The sequence below is a fragment of the Puntigrus tetrazona genome, chromosome 3 (assembly GCF_018831695.1).
Source record: "Puntigrus tetrazona isolate hp1 chromosome 3, ASM1883169v1, whole genome shotgun sequence".
NCBI classification, from domain to species: domain Eukaryota; kingdom Metazoa; phylum Chordata; class Actinopteri; order Cypriniformes; family Cyprinidae; genus Puntigrus; species Puntigrus tetrazona.
In genome coordinates this window covers 3,399,918-3,420,628 of record NC_056701.1, presented here as the reverse complement: position 1 = coordinate 3,420,628, position 20,711 = coordinate 3,399,918, and the positions used below count along the sequence as shown (strand labels likewise).

Genomic DNA, 20,711 nt, shown 5'->3' with positions numbered 1-20,711 from the left:
ACAATTTCTAAAAAGGCTTTTAAAAATCATATTTTAAAAAAGTAAAGATGCAAGATAAGGTATAAGAAAAGAGCAAACGATATGAAATATCCAGACAAGAAATATATTGTAATTTAAGGATTGCAAAAGATGCGAATCGTCCAATTAGAGAGCTGTAATTTGCAATGATTGCACGTTTAACGAGAACTGTTTGACCCGACTTCGGATGGCAAATCGAAGCACAGTCGAGGTGAAAAATGAGCTATCTTGTGTCTCGTGTGAAACTAAAGCAGGCCTCGTTGCTCTCTGAGAGAAGCAGGCGAGGTCTGACAGAGGTCTGTGTGATGTTTAGTGGCAGACGCTCCGGTGAAGAGCCGATTCCCATGATTCCCAGCGAGTGGACGTCAGGGAGTCTCTCTGGCGTCTGTGGGTCAGATGTCAGTTGCAGGTTAAGAGGGGCAGCGCGGGTTAACAGATCCACTGAGAGATCATGAAGACGGACGCATTCCTCACGCCGCCGAGTCTACAACTCAACACGCTTTCCAGAGCAACGGCGCCATCTCTTGACTGCCCTTCACTTCGCTTAAAAACACAGATGCTTCACGATGCCATAGAAGAACCCTTTTTTGTCCAAACGGTTTAACAGAAGGTTCTTGAGATCATGCAAAGGTAAGAAAGGTAAGAGCTTTTGACTGAACCAAACATGGTTCTTCTGTGGCATCGCTGTGAAGAATCTTTTAAGCTCCTTGATTTTAAAGGCTGTACTTTTATTTGTTGAATCAGGTATTGGTCACGAAGTTGTGTAGCCCTCGGCTGTCTTAAGTTTAAATAAGACAAATACATTTCTTATATTAATTCACCCATCAGCAGCTGCTTTTCTTTTAAAGAACCGTGCAAAGCTGGACTGATGAGGACATCATAAAAGTGGGGAGTCTTGTGTATTAAATGCGTTTTTTATGCAACGAAATGAAACTCTATGCAAGCCTAGCTCTGACTTATTTAAAGGAAATTGTGAGTAAATAAAATTACTATAAATCAACTGGAAGAATCTGGAAATGTCTGCGATTAAAAAACATTCATCCAATATTTATATTGTATTTGATTTCACCTTTATTTGCTTCGGTTTATTAACAAAAACAACACCGGAGAACCATGTAAATGGCATTTTGCACGCTTCTGCTAGAAAAGGACAAACATAGCATTAGAAAAATGTCAATGTTCAAAAGTTGATCAGCTTAATGACCGTTGAATTAATCGCTCGATTATCTCATTTGATTTTTCTGTGTATACTATTAAATTAAGCTATATATATATATATATATATATATTGCCTTCTTGTCTATATATATATATATATATATATGTACTCTGTACAAAGCAAACAAAGCTCAACATTAATCTATGCGGTGATCAGTGGTTATATAACCTTTGCTTGTCTATCTATATGTCTATCACTTGTATATATATGTAAAATGTATGAGAAATTACTCGAACAGACCTTACGAAAAGCTTCAGCTAGAAATATTTAGTTTGATTCAATTTGTCGCATACACTCTTTTCGATTAGGGTGAGTATATTATGACACAATTGTCATTTGTGTGTTGGTGATCTGTATTATTTTATTTCATTAGTTGTATTATATGAAATACGAATATCATTTCCTTAAAGAAATAAATTAAATGGTAATCTAAATAATAAACTGCCAGTAGGTAATCTTAACGATTACGTAATCGAGTCATTTTTTTTCATTTGTTTGATTCGCTCAGATGGCTGATTCATTCAGGGGTGAAGTAATTAGTTGAATAATTGAATCATTAGACTCGTTTGACTTGAAATGGTTAAACGCGGCAAATTATTCTCCCAATTGTTTTCGAAACCCGCATTAAGTAACGCAATGCCGCTGTGTCTTAATCGGAGACGAACGGTTCTGCTTTGTCTTTATATTTTTGTTGGCAAAATTTTGCACGACAGACAACATTGTGTCTAAAATAACACAATATGAACTATTTACTTGCTATAGTGTCAGTTTCACAGTGACGGAGCTTTAATCAGAGACGCTGTCATGAAACAGTCAGGTGTATCGAGGACAAGACTAAAGAGTAGTTCGTTTAACAGGCAAGGAGCTGGAGCGAGATTCGTTAGCATGCGCTGTGGCCTTCGGATTAGCTCAAGAACAGTGTGCAGAGAGCTTCAGAGCCGTACTCGTCTGACAGCCTTGAGTGTAAAGTTCGGAGGAGGGGGGATTGTTTTACAGGAGCTGGGCTTGGACCCTTAGTTCCAGTGAAAGGAACTCCGAATGCTTCAGCACACCAAGACATTTTGGACATTTCCATGCTCCCGACTTTGTGGGAACGGTTTGGAGCCGGCCCCTTCCTCTTCCAACATGACTGTGCACCGGTGAACAAAGCGACGTCCATAAAGTCTGGTTTGGGAGAACTTGACTGGCCTGCACAGAGCGCTGACCTCAACCCGACAGAGCACCTTTTGGACGGGTTAAAGCGGAGACTGAGAGCCAGGCCTTCTCGTGACCCCACGAATGCTCTTCTGAAAGAATGGTCAAAAACTCCCATAAACCCACTCCTAAAGGCTTGTGGACAGCCTTCCCAGAAGAGCTGAAGCTGCTGTAGCTGCAAAGGGTGGACCGACGTCATATTGGATTAAGGCTAGGAATGGGATGTCATTTAAGTTCGTATGTGAGTCAATACTATATAGTGTATGTTTTCTCCTACTATGGAAATCAATGGTGAGCCAAAACAGCCTGATTACAAAGTATTTATTCGGATCGCTCAGACAGTGATGGCAGTGAAGCTTTATTAACTCCATCTCTGCTAAACAAGCACAAGCGTTATTTTATGGTTTCTTTCGGTCGTGTTTTCACTCCCTGACATGTTTGTGTTTTCTGGTGCGGGTGGAGGAGACGATTGTTAGTTTTCCTCGTCTCCACCCTTTCCACAGCCCAACTATTGTTTTAGAGAGACTTTAAAGATGACTGTGCGCTTGTGAATTCAAGTTGTGTTATGATCGACTTACTGGCATGAAGGATTGTGCTGAAAAAGACAGATTATAATGCATTTACTCCAGTTGAAAGAAAGAGCCTTCTGAGACATTCTTGGCACAATAATGTTGATGGACCTGATTATCTTGTGTGTCCCGCCTGCCTTATTCACCCACGATGAGCCTAAAGTCTTCTTCTTAGGAGGAAGCAAGAGGGTGAAACACATGAAAGCATGTCCAGAGAACATTTGACCTCAAAATCAATATAAAAAAGCATTTTATATATGTATACATATATATATATTTCCCATGATTATATACCGAAGGCTTTTTGGGAACATTAAGCATTGTTTAGATGTGGTTTTTAACTGTAAAATAGTAACTAAATGCAATCATGTTTTCTCTTTTGCAGTTTTCTCTGAAGAAACGGGTTCCTAAAACTAAAACCACGAAGAACAAATTCACTGCTTGACATACAAAAACCGAAACCAACATTGTTTTAGCATTGTGCAGTAAAAATACAATTAAAAAGACACATTCTAAAACAATTCTGGTTTAAATACAACCCAGGCTAACCCTTTAATTTGTTAACCCTCCTAACAGTAAGTAACTTTATAACTACATTTCAGCTCATTAGAGCATTAGTAGACCGTCTGCTTAATATCTTCTAACACTTTATTTTGATGGGTCCACAACAAAGTGTGTTTCAATTGATTCTACTAACCCTAAACGGTCTACTTTGAGAATTAGTAGACGGCAAATTAAAGGGAATTAGCTGACATGCAGCTGACGTGGTTACAAATTACCTATAGTTAGTAGAATGGAAATAACCCAGTGCTGGGTAAAATCTAGACGGACCCAGCTAATGGGATGTTTTGATCCAGCGGTTGGGTTACTACGCAGAAGGTCGGGTTAAACCTCAGTCCATATTTTACCAGTTTTAGCGTAACTAAAACTACAGGGAAAGCTGAGAAATATCAAAAATATACTGTAAAGCTTATCTCCAGGTCTAACGGCGCTCGGCGGAAGCTGGTAGTGAAGCGCTGCAGTAACCTCAGCACACGCGTGTCCTGTTATCTCATTCCTTCTGCTGCTCTGTGATTATCTCAGCGCGGTCAGGAATGAGCCGGGCTGATAACAGCAGCCCTGCGGCGACGCGCAGACGGATAGCACCGACTACAAACATGTCAAACTGCTCAGAAAAACCCTGACTGCCTCTGGGCAAAACACGGTCAGCTGTCAAAATAATTTGTCACGATACCGGCGAGATACTCATTCCAGTGAAGCTGAAATGTTTTAATTAATTTCTTTTCATTTTTTCTATTGCGAAAAGCGTCGCCCCTAGAGATCCCAACTATGTACTGTGCGCATTTGCGCCAAATGCGTGCTCAATAAGAACTGTTCCCCATTTTTATTTTACAGACCTACACTCTTACAACTACTGGCCATTTTTTTAGGACGGTAAAAGAGCCAAGCTGACTTTAACCAGGTACAGCCACTGGAGTTATAGTTTGAGTTAAGCCGAAGTCAGTGTGAGGTTTGCCCAAAGAGACCACAGCATATTCTGTGTCCGGAAGCCGCCTTTAAAATTAAAGGGTTTCTTAAAACGTCTAAACCTGCATAATTAAACGGCCTCTCAGATGTGCAGGACGGACTGCAGAGATCAGACAAAAGGCAGACAGCAAACGCTAAATATGAGAGCTGCAGTGCATATCACTGTCTAGTAGCGTCCGTCGGTAAATAAATTACTAAAAAACAAAAAGCAATCAAAGCATTTCATGCCAAAAAAAATCGGAGAACTAACGTCTTAAGGTATTAATAGTTGTTCAAGGCTATCTTTAATACGAGGGTATTTTGTACCACTGTTTTAAGTGTAAAAATACACTCATATTAAAGACACAATCTAAAAGATGTCTGAATAGCTTATTCAGTGTTGCTTATCAAGCTTTTTATACATTTTGTTTAGAAATTATGTATTAACAGCTCATTGTAAAGATGTTTTTTTTGACTGAAGATAATTTACACACACACATACATACATTATATATATATATATATATCTTCCACATATATATGTGTGTGTAGGTGTTTAGCAACCATCCTTTGGGCCACAGATTTTCAAGTTTTTAAAAAGGAAAAAAGGGGGGAACTATCATTTGAGTCAGTGAGTTTGAAAAGAAATAACTTTCAGAATACTTTTAGCAAGGATGCATTAAATTCATCTAAAGTGACAGTTAAGACACATTTCTGTTTTCAACTGATTTTTAAATTTCTATTTAGTTTTTTTATGTTTCAAAACACTGAAAAAAGGAAGAAATGTGTCTTGAGAAGCAAATACGAATATTGGAGTGATTTCTAAAGGATTACGGAATAAAGATGCTGACAATTCAGCTCTGAATCACTGGAAAAATAACATTTTAAAATATAGTCACATAGAAAGTTACCACATTCTTTGGTCATGCAGGCAGCCTTAGTGAGCAAGAGACGCCTTTGCTGTAATTTTTACACCCGATTCTTGATATCCATATTCTGAACTGTACTTTTAAATCAAAACAGACAATCGTGAAATTTGTATAAAAAAATCTTTACTGTATGTTTTAGCATTTCACCTACCAACAAAAACCAGTGAGAAATAATAAATAAACAGAGCTGTTGTGTAGTATAAAAGATGCCAACATTCATACTAGAAGGGAAAAAAACCCTCAGTTATAATAGTCATCAGGCAGAAAGTGGACAGCTTTAAAAACAGGCACCTTAAAATGTGATCTGAGATTTAGCCTTAACACATTTTGGATACATTTGCTCCGATCTAGTGACTTTCTTCTTTACTAATACTGTACTCAGAATCAACATTAAGAGAACATGGAACAGTCCCTGAAGTGGAAACCAAGACAAATAGTCAATTATTTGTTCTGTAACATATGCTTATGCTTAATATCTATGCATAACTGAGATAATAAACACCTGTGACTGAGCAGGTCATCAGGTATTCATCTTCTCAAGAACTTCAAAACTGACCAACTAAAACAGTGAGATTTTGAGTTAAAACAAGTAAAATCCAAAGTTGGAGAAGCACCAAGTTCCTTTGATTTCTTCGGAATTTCTCCTGATTATCACAGAGTGGCTGCAGTTGCAGTTGTCGACATTCAATAATTGCGGATGCTAAAAAACCCAACGCTGGTGGGTGACTCCTTCACCGTCACAGTGACCAGGTTTGCAGTGACGTCGGTGACAAACACGTGTTCAATCAGGTTCCGTGTCGGCCTCCAGTCCTGACCCGCCTGCACCGAGATAGCCAAGTCACGGTTGTTGTTCGGAAATGAGGAATCGTGGTCAGAATCCGAGCTGCTTCCCTCTTCCCCAGTGCTCAATTCGCTCAGGGTCTTGTTCGGTTTCCCTGCATCTTTAGAAGAGGTTCTCTCTTGCACTGATTGATCTCGTCCCTCTGTCGTCTGAGTGAGTATCTTGTCCACTCTACCTTGATTCTTTTTCCCCAGTCTTTCAGACAAGTCGTCTGCTTTGGATTTATCTCGTTGCGGACTCTTAAGGACTTGTTGACCGGTCGGGAACTTACTTGGGACATTCGGTGCAGGACTCTGCTCGTGCCTTGTGTTAAACCCAGAGCTTTTTCTATTGGGGTTGGAGGTACCCTTCAAGTACGATCCGTCGTTTGTGGAGGTGCCATTACCCTGCGCCATTTTGTTTACACTCTGCAGGTTGAGAGCTTGAAGGCTGGAAGGAGTTTTAAGAGAAGAAAATGAGCTTGTTGGGGATTTCTGGAGAGATCCTGATCTTTGAAGTAGAGTCTGATCCGAGGCCTTCGGGACATTTGGAGAGAGTTGTGGACATGTCTGTACATTGCTGCTGTGCAGATTCAATGCAGCCACTCCTGGAGATTTGCACGAGGGTGTTTTGGGATCGACTCCTCCGCTGCTCATATCTGAGACCGAGAGCTTGAAATCTGAAGCAGTTTTGGTTTGTGGTGGTCGGCTTACTGTAGTAGGTGACGAGGTCGATCCGACAGAGCGCCCTAAGGAACTTAAAGAGTTCTTCTGGGTAAAAGAACCTCTATTCTGCAGTGTCATCGGCTCTCTTCCAGAATTTCGGTTCAACCCGGTGTATGTGAAGCTTGCAGGCATGAGTGGTTTCTTTATGCTCCCTCGGAGCTCTGAGTCTCTGGAAATGGGCTTGAGCATCTTCCGCGGACCTTTGACCTGCCGCTGCGCCTTTAGCTCTGGAGGAAGAGCTTTCCTTCCTCGCTTCTTCTTCGGCAGATCTGGTTTGGCAACCACAATCTGGGCTTTCTTCTGAGGGACTGGGTGGTGCTCTCGTGGACGAGGGCTCGGTTTTGGATTCCTGTCATCGTTGTCGTCTTCATCGTCGTCATCATCTGAAGAAGAGGAAGACGATGAGGAAGACGATGAACCAGAAGATGAGGACGATGAGGACGAGCTGCTTGATTTGGATACCACTGGAATGGTGTCCTAAGAAATGAACATACAGAAAATGGTGAGAACATAATGTGTGGTGGAAGTTGTTTTTTCTCACGAGATTTCTGGCATTTTGTGTAACATACCAATATTTTTCTGGGTCGTCCACGGGGCCGTTTACCCTTATTGCGGATCAAGAGTTCCCGTTCCTGTTCCCTAAGAATGGGAAAAAAATTGGGAAAAAAATGAATAATAATAATTAAAAAAAAAAATAATGATAAGCATCTACGTCTATGGCTGGTAGAACAAATGGTGAATTGTATAAATATATATAAAAATTTTTGTTTGTTTTTTTAAAAGCACTAACTAGTTGCACTGCACACCAAAAACACAATTAAGCCTTCAAAAAATATTTTCTATAAACCACAATAATTCAAACTGCTTTACAATAAAAAGTACAAAAACAAAATAAAAATATATATAAAAAATTAAAGCATTCTTTTAACAGAATTTTAATAGTCTTGTGGGGTTGCAACTGTGAAAATCAGTTCCTGTTTTCATGAAATTTAGCCTCCTCACTTCCTATTCTTTCTCCTCACTTCCTGTCACAACTCTCCATTGTTTTAGTTTAGACTTTTTAAAAAACATAACTTTAGCAAAAAGTGGTGTTTCTTATGAAAAGCTTAATTTGTTCTCCAGACATTACCGACTTCTCAACAACAACAAAAAAACAACAACAATATTTGGCAAATGATAAAACAAGGAGATTTCCAAAGTACTTACATTTAGGGAAGGATTCAGAGTCATATTTGGACAAATACTTTCCCAAAAATCTATTTTTTTTAACAATAACAAGTTGGTGTGAACACATGGTTTTGTTTCTCAAGTGATCCAATTCTCATTTTTCACACCCCTAATTCATAAACTGCCAAACCGAAATGCGCAACGCTGACAGAAAGCTAGTTCCCGCTGAAAATGTTAACAATGTTTGATTTTCAGTCAGGCTGCAGGGAACTCGTGAGCCTGGACACGTCTGCAGCCCCTGAATGGCCCTGTGAATGGAGCCCCATTTACGCCCTCCCAAGCGTTGCAGCCCATATTGTTTGCACATGGGGAAGGGGGCGTTGCTCTCACACACAGGGCAGCTCGCCCAATGAGAGAAATCTCTTACCTCTTGTTAAACGCAGCCAATAGTCTCGGGTCAAGAAGGTTTTCCTGAGGTTCCCAACTGTTATGCCTGAAACACAGACACTGGCTGCTTTAGCGTGCGAGTAGATGACAAACAACTTGCTCATCAAAACGATGGCTACGTACAAGAAAAAGTCTATAACTCTTAGTTCACTCGAGTTGGTAAGTAAGCACTTATAACTCATATATTCTTGCATATAACACAATAATATGCACATCAAAAATTGCACGCGTAATAGTTGAGAATACAGCATGTCACACCGCAAGACGCTGCTTAGACTAAATCAGCATAACCAATCATGCAAAACATGCTATTTGTGTACCACCCCCTTGAATAGCATTTGAATAGCAATTTTGCATCTACTACTGTAAACGTAAACAGAAGGGACGTGGAGTTGAATTGGACTTCAGGCACAGCCTGGTTGGCATTATATAGCAGAGGGGAAAAAAAGAGATAAGATGACAGTTTACTTAAAAGGGCACTTCAAAGAGTCTGGGCCGTCTGGGTTTCATTTAAGACACACAAAAAGTAGCGATCTATCAAAACAGACGTCCTTAACCCAGTATTACTCAGACATGCATTTTACTTCCACAACTACTACCGCTGCTTCCAACAGGAACAAAATGCAGGACGATTCTTGATTTTATCCATTAGGGATGCATTGGATGCTGAAAAGTGGCAGGTGGGTAAAACGTAGGAGGTGATAAAATTATGACGATTTTTACCAAAACGGCACGGATTCGCTAACATGCAAGTCCGTTTCCACCACGCGATAGCAAAACCGGTAACTTGCTAAGTTTTCTGCGTTTACATATTGCATAAAATTTTTTTCTCAATAATAATAATAAAGGTAATTGCTTATTAATTTTCTTTTCGGGCCGACAGATATATCAATCATAACACACCAGGAAAATGTGTTAAGAACCTCCCATACATCCATTGACAATAATTAAAACGTGCATTACCGAAACAAAAGTGTGCAAAATATTTTACGAGCTATTATGAAATTATACCAAACATTTACCTAGACCCCTCGTCCCTCAATTAAAAAACCTAGAGCATTACAGACATAGCACCCTTAGTTGGGGTCAGTTTATGACTTCAGTCAAACAAGTAATAGCATCCAATAAAAAAAAATAGATGCTAAATAAATAATCAATCAAGCAGATGGAATCGCGCGCGGGAGGCGTGGCTCGCGTGATTGACAGCTCAAGTGCCCATAGACGGGGGCAAAATGGGGGCGACAATGTAACAGAAAGCAAGAATGGGGGCATTAAGGGGGGTTGGGGGCAGCTGGAGTTTTTAATGAAAAAAAAAAAAAAGTAGAAAAACAAACCGAATTCTACAAACCGCCTGGGTTACAAAAGAACAAACTGTTACAAAGTAACAAAAAGCGTTCTGAAACCGATACGATGTAACGGGCTTTTGTAACAACCGACCCAGCATTACACGATCCCTCAGCTCAACAGATGATGTTTATCGCCGAATACGATCACCAATAACGGCACTAAAACGGTCTCCCCCCCATACTTTACGTTTGTTTGTGTCGATTTTACGCCACCGACCGCGATTGGACGGCAGAGCAAAAAAAAAATACAAACAAAAACAACTTGCTGAAAAGACACCGCAAAAGTAACCCGAAAGACAAAGAAGATTCAGAATGCGCGATGTGATCCGATGCAGTGCGATCAAGTGGAGAGCGCGCACGAACTCACGCGTGGACGCCGAATTAAACGCGCAACACGCTGTTGTTGTTGTTTTCATTGTTTCTCTGGCTTTCCCGTCCTCGAGATTCACGTTCGAGGATGTTTGCTGGCGAAAAAAGCGCCGCGTCGGCGAACTACCAGCTTATAGGACGCACGTATGCATCGCCTATACGGTCCACACAGACACACACTTAGATGCATAATAAAGCCAGTATGCGTATCAGTTCTCACTTACTTGGACGACCATCCCCTCCACTTGACCAGATACTCCAGCTTGCCCTGTGGAAATCAAACATGCGTTGAGGATCGCGCACGCATTTCGATTCGCGCGCGTGTTTGTGTCGCGTGCTCGTTACCTTCCGCAGGCGTTTGTTGAGGATACACTCGGCGTCAAAGACCTGCTCTCCCACCGCGCTCAGCTCCTCCATGACTGTTCTCATCTCATTCTCATTTCATTCTCCGCGAACTAAACGTGCGCGCGTGTGCGCGCCAGAGAGGGAGCGCGGAGCAGGACGGAACAGAAGGGGGCGGATACGCAGGAGCGCGACGCGCGCAATGGCCCTCCGAGGACACCGTCCACGTGACGTCATCGGTAAAAAAACGAATACTGATGTGGAATGGTTTATAATAAATGTATTATTTTGCACAAACATAAAGCAGTTTGATTCACAAACATAAGTAAAAAGACATTTGTGTTGAAGTTTAGGCTAATTCAGTTCGCGTGATTCATTTTAATACAGGATTTTCGATCTTTTTACTCAAAAACAAGACAAAAGGTAAATTAAAACAAAAACAAAATGTTAATTGAAATTCCATAGGCTATTTCTATTTGTTATTTTAATCATTTTATTCAGATATATTTAGTTAGTCGTGTTTTAAGTACTCGTGTGTACTGTATGCAACTTTACATTATATTGTGATATTATGTTTTAGTATTTTTGACGTGCAATATATTTTACAATTAAGTGTTTCTTCTCCTTTTTTACTTTAATTCATTTTGTGTATCAAATTATTTGAATAAGGTCCCTGTTGTATAGGCTATTTGTAAAAAAAAATAAAATAAAAGTGAAAACAGAATGAGGCCAGTAAAGGTGAAACGTTTTAGTTATTGTTATGAAATGTAAATATATCGTGAGGTGCGGTTATTTGTATTATATAATATATATATTTTTTAAATGTTACGTTTTTAAATATCGCATTTCATGTGCAATTAATATTACTTTGTATTCACATTTAATTACATTTGTTAATATATATTTAATTATTACAAAATACATAGCATATTTGTAAAAAAAAAAAAAAAAAGGCCCTCATGCATTAAGTTATTATAACAAATAAATTATAGAAATTATAACAACTAATAAAAGTCATTTTTTTATTTTACGCAAAGAGAAATGCAACGTGAAGTTAAAGAAAAAAATTTGGGAAAATTATTATTACATAGGCAAAAAATAACATCAAAATAATTATTCCAAAATGCATTGTGTTGATCTTGGCTTAAAGTCTTCAGTTAAAATCACATTTTAATATTCACCAACATGTCTGCCCTCAGTCAACCGTCGAGTGACTTGACGCTCGCGCACAACGCCAGCCCGAGGAAAAACCGTTGGTACAGGGAATTCAAACGCGAATGCGCGGGAACCAAAGCCAACCGAATCAATTCCCAAGAGACGACAGAGTATGTTCTGCGTAAAGAGTTTCAAGAGGCTTTGCTATGGGAGCCGGTATAAAGTACGTACATGTATGTAATTCATTCAGCAAAATCGAAGGTGCGTGTATTTAGAGGTTTCGTGACCTGTTTTATTAATTGTTCTCATTATTATTTGAGACTGAACCCATTCTGAAACATTCTGCCCAGACGTTCATTTAGGCCAACTGAAAATGATCGGTTCAGAAGACTTGAAGCCATGGAAATGTTAATTTCTCCCATTGCTGGACAAATGCTTTGACATTTTATTATAATTATTATTATTTATAGCTATGTTTTTTTATTTTTAAATGTTTTTTTCCCAACTGATTAAATAACTTCTCTCTTGTGGTGTAATATATGAGGTTGAGAAGCTAAAAACATTGTCCAGTGGAGACATATGTTATACCCTGACATGTGTTGTCGTATATAACCTCGGGAATGTATTTATATTTTGTTTATTACTGGTCGTGTCTTTCAGAGAATTTAGTGGCCAGTGATTGCAGATTTGAAAAGGTCCGATTTTGGGTCTTATTGGATTTCCAGCACTAAAAATCGCTCTGCTAATAAATGTACTTTAAAATGGATATCTCCGGACAGCATTGGCCGACTATTGATTTATTTTGCCTGAACTTTGTTGTTACGGAAAATGATGAAGCTGATTGGTTGGTTATTGTCACATAAAGTTTAAATGCTTTTATTTTAGTTACAAGTGGAAGTTTAAAGAAGGACACTTTGCAATTTCTCAATATTTATAGAGCAGGGGTGTCTTAAAAAACCTTATTTAAAGGGGACCAGAAATATATATATATATATATATATATATATATATATATATATATATATATATATATATATATATATATATATATATATATATATGTGTGTGTGTGTGTGTGTGTAATATAGTAAATCAAATGTCAAAAAAAAAAAAAAATAATAATATGAGGTCAGTAAAGGTGAAAAGAGGCAAATTAAAATGTTATGTGCAATGATATAATAATAATAATACTAATAATATAATTAATGATTAAATAAGGCAAACTCCAAGCTCCCTTTTCATTACTCAAAAATGCTTCAAATGATAAAATAATGTTTATTAAAAAAATGGGAAAAAAGCGATTAAATTAACAGCCAGCCACAATAATGTTGTTTGTACTACAAAATGTTGGATCTAAAATGCTGTTTGTTTTGTTTCAGAGTGACACTTGTCGGTCGTCTCCTTGTCTGTGGATCTGTACAGGAAAGCAAGAATACAGAACGCGTCCAGATCATTCAGTGCAACGTTCGAGACGAAAATCAGGTTAGTAATGGTCCTTTTTAATAAGCATCGTAAAAAAATAAATCCTTTATTTAGCCTCCTTTGGGCAGAATGAGCTAAATAAAGCTGTGACAATACAGTATACTCGAAAAAACACGATTTTATGGATGTGACGATTCACTAAACGAACTTTTTTTAGCTAAATGAGATTCAAGACCAATTCTAAATGAAAAGGTGCGCATCGTTACGTCCCTACCTGCTTTTCTTCGTCCTGCGTTTGTGAATGCCACGACTTAAGAGAACGACGAAGACAATGAAGAGAAACCCAGCGACGGATCCCAGACCAATAAAAACGCCGCCGAGAATATCGTCGCCTTCATCTGAAGCACAAGACAGATTAACGAGACAGACATACAGACAGACGGATAGCTGTGTAAGGGATCTGTTCTCACCCTCGGTCTGCGCGTAGGAGCTCAGCATGCGTCGCGTGGCGTCCAGGTGTCCGTCGTTGGGTTCGGGGGTGATTTTCAGCAGGTGGCACATCAGCGGGTAGATGTTGACCGTTTCAAATGGACCCACCTCCAGGTTCTTCTGGAAGTCGGGCCCCACGGCCCTGAAGAACGGCTTCATGTCCAGAGCCTGGTTATCATAGCCGTGCTCTCCCTTATGAAACTGCACTGGGAAGTACTGCAGGAGAACAGGAGAACATGTGTTGAAACCATCGGCACCCAAAATACACACGTCTACGGCAGGGCTATCACAGTGAACCCAAACTGGAATTAACTCCATTAATAATAATAATAATAATAATAATAATAATAAAAAACATTTCTGTTACTTGTAATGGAAATCGAATGAAGTATTTTAGCATGCCGGCAAAGCAAAAAGTTACATTTAAAACTAAGAGTGAAATTACCAAAAAAAAAAATCCAAAACGTATAAAACGTATAAAAAAAAAAAAGAAAAATAAATAAACAACGACAGAATACAACGAAAGTACTGAAATGTTAACTTAAGTTAAAATTGAATTAACATGCAAAATTTGAAATATTGTATCTCAGTCACAGTAAATTAAACACTTGCTTTACGGTGATCGTTTTATGTTTGAAATGAAATGCCGTTTTAATGACTATTACATGCATACTAATTTAAAAACGTATGTAAGCCAGCGTGCAAAACCACTTTTTAAATGGACGAATATTTGTCACGACGTCATCATGCTGCATATTTGCTAAAGCATGTTTTCACTCAGGTTTATTTAAAGACAACTAACGTTTGAGAGTTCAGTCATCTAATGAGAAAAGAAACAGCAGTTAAAGGATTTACAAAACGTCCGGTTCAAACATAACATTGGAAATGTTCTGCTGGATACTGAACATTTTGACCAGAGCAGAAGATGGGTGTTGTTTTATGCTATTTGTATTATTTGCACATACTCCACACACGGTATGATTAGTGTGAGTGGATTGCTATCTGAAACAGCAGAGGGCAATGTGGACCAGCTGATTCCTCTCATGGTTATGGTCTGGCGTTGTCATGGCGACACGTGGCTTGCCCGTGCGGTTAACCTGTGAAGCCTCCAAACTGAGATGGTCAATAAAGTCAGTTGCTGAATCTTAGAGCGAAAGTCACATTTTTATTTGGCTTTATGTTTTATGCTTTGATTGATAAAACGTTTGAGATGCCAAGGTGTCTGACTTTGCTTGATTTTCGCGTGCTTTGTGGCTTCAGTGTGTTGATAAAGGCTTGTTAGTTTACTACACTTGTAAAACTGACCTCTGACCTCTGTAGGTTAAAGGTCGTTAGGAGCTGGAAGCGTTCGTGCGCTCGACCTGACCTCTCGGGTCATCGTATTGATCGATTGATTGCCAGCCATGTAAATCAAGATGAGTCAAGGGCACAACCACTGTTTACTCCACAGAAGTCAACCATTTGATTCAGTTCGGTTTGTTTGCTGGTGATTAGACTTAAATAACTAGAAGAATAGTTCACCCAAAAATGAAAATTCTGCCATCATTTCTTCACCCTTCAGTAGTCCCAAACCTGTCTAAATTTCATTGTTCTGCGGAACACAAAAGAAGATATTTAGAAAAAAGTTAAAACCGGGCTGTTTTGGTCACCATTGACTTCCGTAGTGGGAAAACAGAATACCCTGGAAGAAATACCCGGTGACAAACCTTCTACAAAATATCTTCCTTTGTGTTCGTTTTCCATTTTTATGGATATAAATTCAAAACAACAATATCCAGAACCAAAACATATCCAGATAGTATGTATGTAAAGAAAAGGAAGCCTATTTGAAGTTAATAATAAAATAATTATATTATTATAATCATAAAATAATGAATACAATTTTAAACATCTTTTGCCATTGCAGAATTGGGGATTAAAATATGTTAAATTCTCATTAAAATATTAAAATGTAAAAAATATAATAATAATTATAAAATCAGTGTAAAATCTCTCAGTGGTTCTAAGTAACTTCAGTATTTATTTTGATTGTTAGCATGATTTACTGAGATTCAAACATATTAAGATATGTACTCAAATATCACATTATTTTCATGATGATTTAGCACAATTACCCTCAAATTTATTTAATAATTTCTTTCCCATCATTTCCAGAAACTATAGCTAGTACCCCCAAATGCACATTAATGTGCAACAAATTCATTTATTTCTATATTATTCTTTTTTGTGATTTTGCTCTTGTTACATTAATACAAAAATGATTTACGTATTTAGAATCAATTTAGTAATTCATCTATTATTTTGTATGTTAATTTTGGTACATTTACCCCTAATTCAACGTAATGCAAAAGTATTTATTTATTTACCTTGTTTGTCTATCTGCTTGTTTGTTTAGCAATTCATTTCTTGCTGAAAACTTGCATTAAATGAAAAGCTTACCCCGTTGATGACGTATCCTGGATCGGCCCAGAGGATGATGGGTAATATGCGGTCATTGCGGGAGTAATGCAGTCGAGCGGGAATCTCCTCTTTCTTATAGACGTGTAGATGCGGGTGAGCACCTTTCAGGGCGTTGTACACTTTATCGAGTCGTCCTTCTTTAGGCAGCAAGAGACCCGCCGGTCCGAAGTCCACGATATGAAAGTCCAGATCTCTGAAAGAGAAGCCGGGGATCTTGGAGAGTACGATCTCGTCCACCAGCCCGTTGCGGTAGACAGTGCTCATGCCGTGATCGGCCGTGATGATGATGTTGAGCCGCTCGCTCAGGCCGTTTCTCTCAGCTGCGCTCCGCAGGTAACCCACCGTTCGGTCCACCTGTCGAACCATCGCCCTGCGCTCGGGGGAGTCCGGCCCGTACCTGTGTCCCGTGCTGTCGGGCTCACCGAAGTACATGGACACGAAGTCCAGGTCCTGCTCCCCGAACCAGGACTTCATCACTTTGTCCACGTTCTCTCGCCAGGCCGTTTCGTTGCTGTAGTTGTAGTTTTCAGGCTCCACTTCTCTCATGACAACACTTTCACGCTGATAAGTGGATGCAGTTCCAGGAAAGTGGAGGGAACCAGCCTTCAGACCCTTTTTTGAGAAAAAAACATTTGGTTTCACTTTATTATGATTGTCCCTTATGAACATTTTGTTGACAATAAGCAACTGCACCTACATTTCAACTAACTTTCATTAGTGTATAAGTAGACTGTCTGATTATTATCTGCTAACTCTTTATTGCGATAATCTACCAACAGACATTCTACTGGCTATAGGTAACTTTTCAGACCAGCTTATTCTAACCCTAACCCTACCAGTCTACTAATACTCTACCAACACTGAAAGTTAACTGACATGTAGGTGCAAACTTATTTATTGTCAGCAGAATGTTTATAAGGGACCATCAAAATAAAGTGAAACCCAACATTTTTATACCAAACACGTATTCAGTGCAACTTATTATTAGGGATTTTGCAGATATGCCGATATTTTTCAACTTATTTTGGCCGATAGCCAAATGCAAATACCATTAAATTTCCTTTTGATTGGAAACAACACTGTGTGGACATTATAAGCTAATTATTTTTCATTTTGATTAGTTCATTAGTTAGAAAGGATTTTTGTTAGAATGAAATAAACAATAACAAAGTCCTTTTAACAATAAATAAACTATATATCAATTGCTGCATTTTTTTTTATATATATAAAATTTTATTTAATTTAAAGTTCAAGTGTCTAATTACTAACATATCCTGGGTTAACATATTCTTCTTGTTTGCAAGACATATCACATAATTTATCATTTTGGGCCAATGCTGATATTTACATTTAAAGTCATTATCGGTCGATTCTGATAATATTGTGCATCCCTAGTTCTTATAGTTAACAATAACTTAAACCACAAAAAATTGAATTATTTTAATTCAGCTAGTTCTTAAGATAACTTGAAATTAAAATTAAAAACTGAAATTATAATAATAATTTATATATATACACATATAATAATAATAATAATAATAATAAGTCTATGTTGTTTTAAAATTGAAAACAAATTATCTATATTTTTTTAAAAACATGCATTATGCATATTTCCACCTCTTCTGGTCTGTTAATGGGCCTTGTTTGGAGCTTAACATGTCTTGGTCATAATATGCATCTATGGTCTAGACTGGAGAAGCTTTGAGATGTTTTTGATGTTCTCTTTTTTTTAAGAGAAAAGAGGAAAGAAGTCCTATGCTCGGCAACGCACGAGAAATAATCATAATCGTAATCATAGAAATTTTCATTAAATTGCTTCGCTCAAAGTAACAGTGGTGGTAGTTCATGTGTCACCTGTTTTGAGCCTAAAACCCCATCTTAAATTTAGACTAACATTTTTTTCATTACTGTGTGCAAATTATCAAATGAGACTGAATTTCTGAGCTAGAAATAATGGGTTTGAAGTATTTGCCACTAATTCAGCTCAGTCTCTTGTGTGATTCTGGTTGTATACGGAGTTACTAAGAGGTTACTGGAGAAAATTAAATAAGGAAATCAAGATGATTCAAAGTAAAGTGTTTCTGATCGTCAGACCATTTGCTTGAGGGAAGATTGCTGGAGAGCAAGTCAATTTGAAATTGTCCTCTATAACCAACCCCACAAATATATTCAATATATATTCATCTACATTCATTTGTCTGTAATCTGTTTATTTTACTGTATGTAGTGCGTGTGTGTGTGTGTGTGTGTGTGTGTGGTCCAATCCTTCAAATCCTTGAGCATCAGACATGATGTGTACCTGTCTCTGAGCTGTGATCCATATGGGCAAACTCCCATTGTCCCACCAATCATTCACAAACTGGGACTTGTAGTAGGACTTCTTCTCCCAGGTGCTGCTGTTAAACCACATGTTGTGAATGACACCGTGATTCTCAATGTATTTACCTGCAGACAGTGGTCATATCGTGGTAGATCCATTTTGTGTTAAATGTGACCACAGAAAACCATATTATTTGTTGCAACAGCTAAAAATACGTTGTATGTGGGTCAGAATTATCAAATGCCAAAACCATTCAGTCAGGATATTAAGTAAAGATCTGATTCCATTAAGATATTTAAAATATTCTACTGTTAAAATAGGCTATAAAATAGGCTTAATTTAATCATTGCTAACTTTATTTGGACAATCTTAAAGGTGATTTAAATTTTTTGCACCCTCAGGTTCTAGATTTTCATACAGTTGCGTCTCGGCTGTGTCATATGTGAGCATGTTTACCTGTCAGGATGGTGAAGTGTGTCGGGCTGGTGATGGTGAGGAACGCCGGCGTCACGTATGTGGCTTTGACCCCGTCCTTCGCCATGGCGTCCAGGTGCGGTGTGTCCACGTCCCTGTCATAGTCCCACCTGAAGCCGTCAAATGAGACGAGCAGCAGTTTGCTGTGCTCAGACGTCCCGCGGCGCACCGAGATGGGACCCGCCTGAGAGCAAGCACACAGATACAGACAGAGAGCAGCAGTCCACAGCATGATACAATCACAGATTCAGCACAAACAGCTGTCTCTCAATCAGTGCCTCACACCTGAATGCGGCTCACGCTTCTCCTGCTCGGCCCCTTTTACTCACGTCTACAGGCCAAAGTTTCATCCAGTTATCTTATCTGCTCATATTTGCAGGGTTTGCCAATTTTGAACTTTCTATTCATCAAACAATCATGAAAAATAATACAAATAATGATTAATGTATCACGGTTTCCAAAAAAAATGTACATTGATGATATTAAATGTTTCGTGAGCAGCAAGTTGGCATATTATAATGATATCTGAAGACTGGAGTAATGATGCTGAAAATTAATCAAATACATTCAGACATGGTGAGAAAAAGGGATGTCTTTTAAAACATTAAAATATCTTAATGAGCACAAATTGAATGTATGTTATCTGTTTGAATGCTGTAGAATATTTTTTTTGTCACTAGCTTTGCTTTTCTTTATAATTCCTGAAGTCTCAGCGTCTTTTAATCTGACTTTGTTTTGGTAGGTTATAGTTGATGTGTGAAGTCAGGAGTTCACGAATGTTCTTTAGCTTATAAATTTGTTACTTGGATTTTACTTTCATTACTGACCTCTTTAAACAGCTGGCTTATCAACATCCTTCTGAAAGAGCATTTTCTCCTGCAGTCTTTGTCCTTGACAGTAGTTCAAGGGAAATATCTAATCTGTGTGAAGATAAAGTATTACATTTCTCAGCTTACTTACAAAAAGCTAATTCACATGTCTGTACATGTTTTACATGGTCCCTGGTTAATTAAATGCTTTAAACATTTTTTATATATATATATATATATATATATATATATATATATATATATATATATATATATATATATATATATATATATATATATATATATATATATTTTTATATATATATTTTTTTTTGTTTTTATTCTTCTCTTCTCTAATTGAAGCAACCTTTCACATTTAACACTTAAACACTCCTGAAGGGACAAGCCCTTACTCTTTGACAGCATCATCATAACAACCCTTTACTCCTGCTAGAATCACCATAACAACCTCTTACTACTTGAGAGCATTATTGTAAAAACCTCTTACTACTGACAGCATCACCGTAATAACATCTTTCTCCTGACAGCATCACCGTAACAACCTCTTACTCCTCACAGCTTCAGCGTAACAACCTCTTACTCCTGACAGCATCACCGTAACAACCTCTTACTCCTGACAGCTTCACCGTAACAACCTCTTACTCCTGACAGCATCACCGTAACAACCTCTTACTCCTGACAGCTTCAGCAACCTCACCAGCATCACCGTAAACCTCTTACTCTTGACAGCATCACCGTAACAACCTCTTACTCTTGACAGCATCACTGTAACAACCTCTTACTCTTGACAGCATCACCGTAACAACCTCTTACTCTTGACAGCATCACCGTAACAACCTCTTACTCCTGACAGCATCACCGTAACAACCTCTTACTCCTGACAGCATCACCGTAACGACCTCTTACTCTT

General features: G+C 38.3%; 2 protein-coding genes across 2 annotated transcripts; both read right to left on the bottom strand.

Annotated features, from left to right (window-relative positions):
* Positions 1 to 5,541: 5,541 nt before the first annotated feature.
* Positions 5,542 to 10,852, bottom strand: cbx2 (chromobox homolog 2 (Drosophila Pc class)). The gene is made up of 5 exons (XM_043235901.1): positions 10,655 to 10,852; positions 10,534 to 10,577; positions 8,575 to 8,640; positions 7,550 to 7,619; positions 5,542 to 7,457 (listed from the first exon to the last, which is right to left on the bottom strand). Exons 1-5 carry the CDS (start codon positions 10,736 to 10,738, stop codon positions 6,120 to 6,122), a joined length of 1,602 nt encoding a protein of 533 aa, XP_043091836.1. The 5' UTR covers positions 10,739 to 10,852; the 3' UTR covers positions 5,542 to 6,119.
* A 2,646-nt stretch (positions 10,853 to 13,498) lies between these two features.
* Positions 13,499 to 19,203, bottom strand: LOC122333486 (ectonucleotide pyrophosphatase/phosphodiesterase family member 7-like). The gene is made up of 5 exons (XM_043231127.1): positions 18,954 to 19,203; positions 18,477 to 18,622; positions 16,157 to 16,789; positions 13,699 to 13,933; positions 13,499 to 13,626 (listed from the first exon to the last, which is right to left on the bottom strand). The coding sequence occupies exons 1-5, from the start codon at positions 19,201 to 19,203 to the stop codon at positions 13,499 to 13,501; spliced, it is 1,392 nt and encodes a 463-aa protein (XP_043087062.1).
* Positions 19,204 to 20,711: the final 1,508 nt, after the last annotated feature.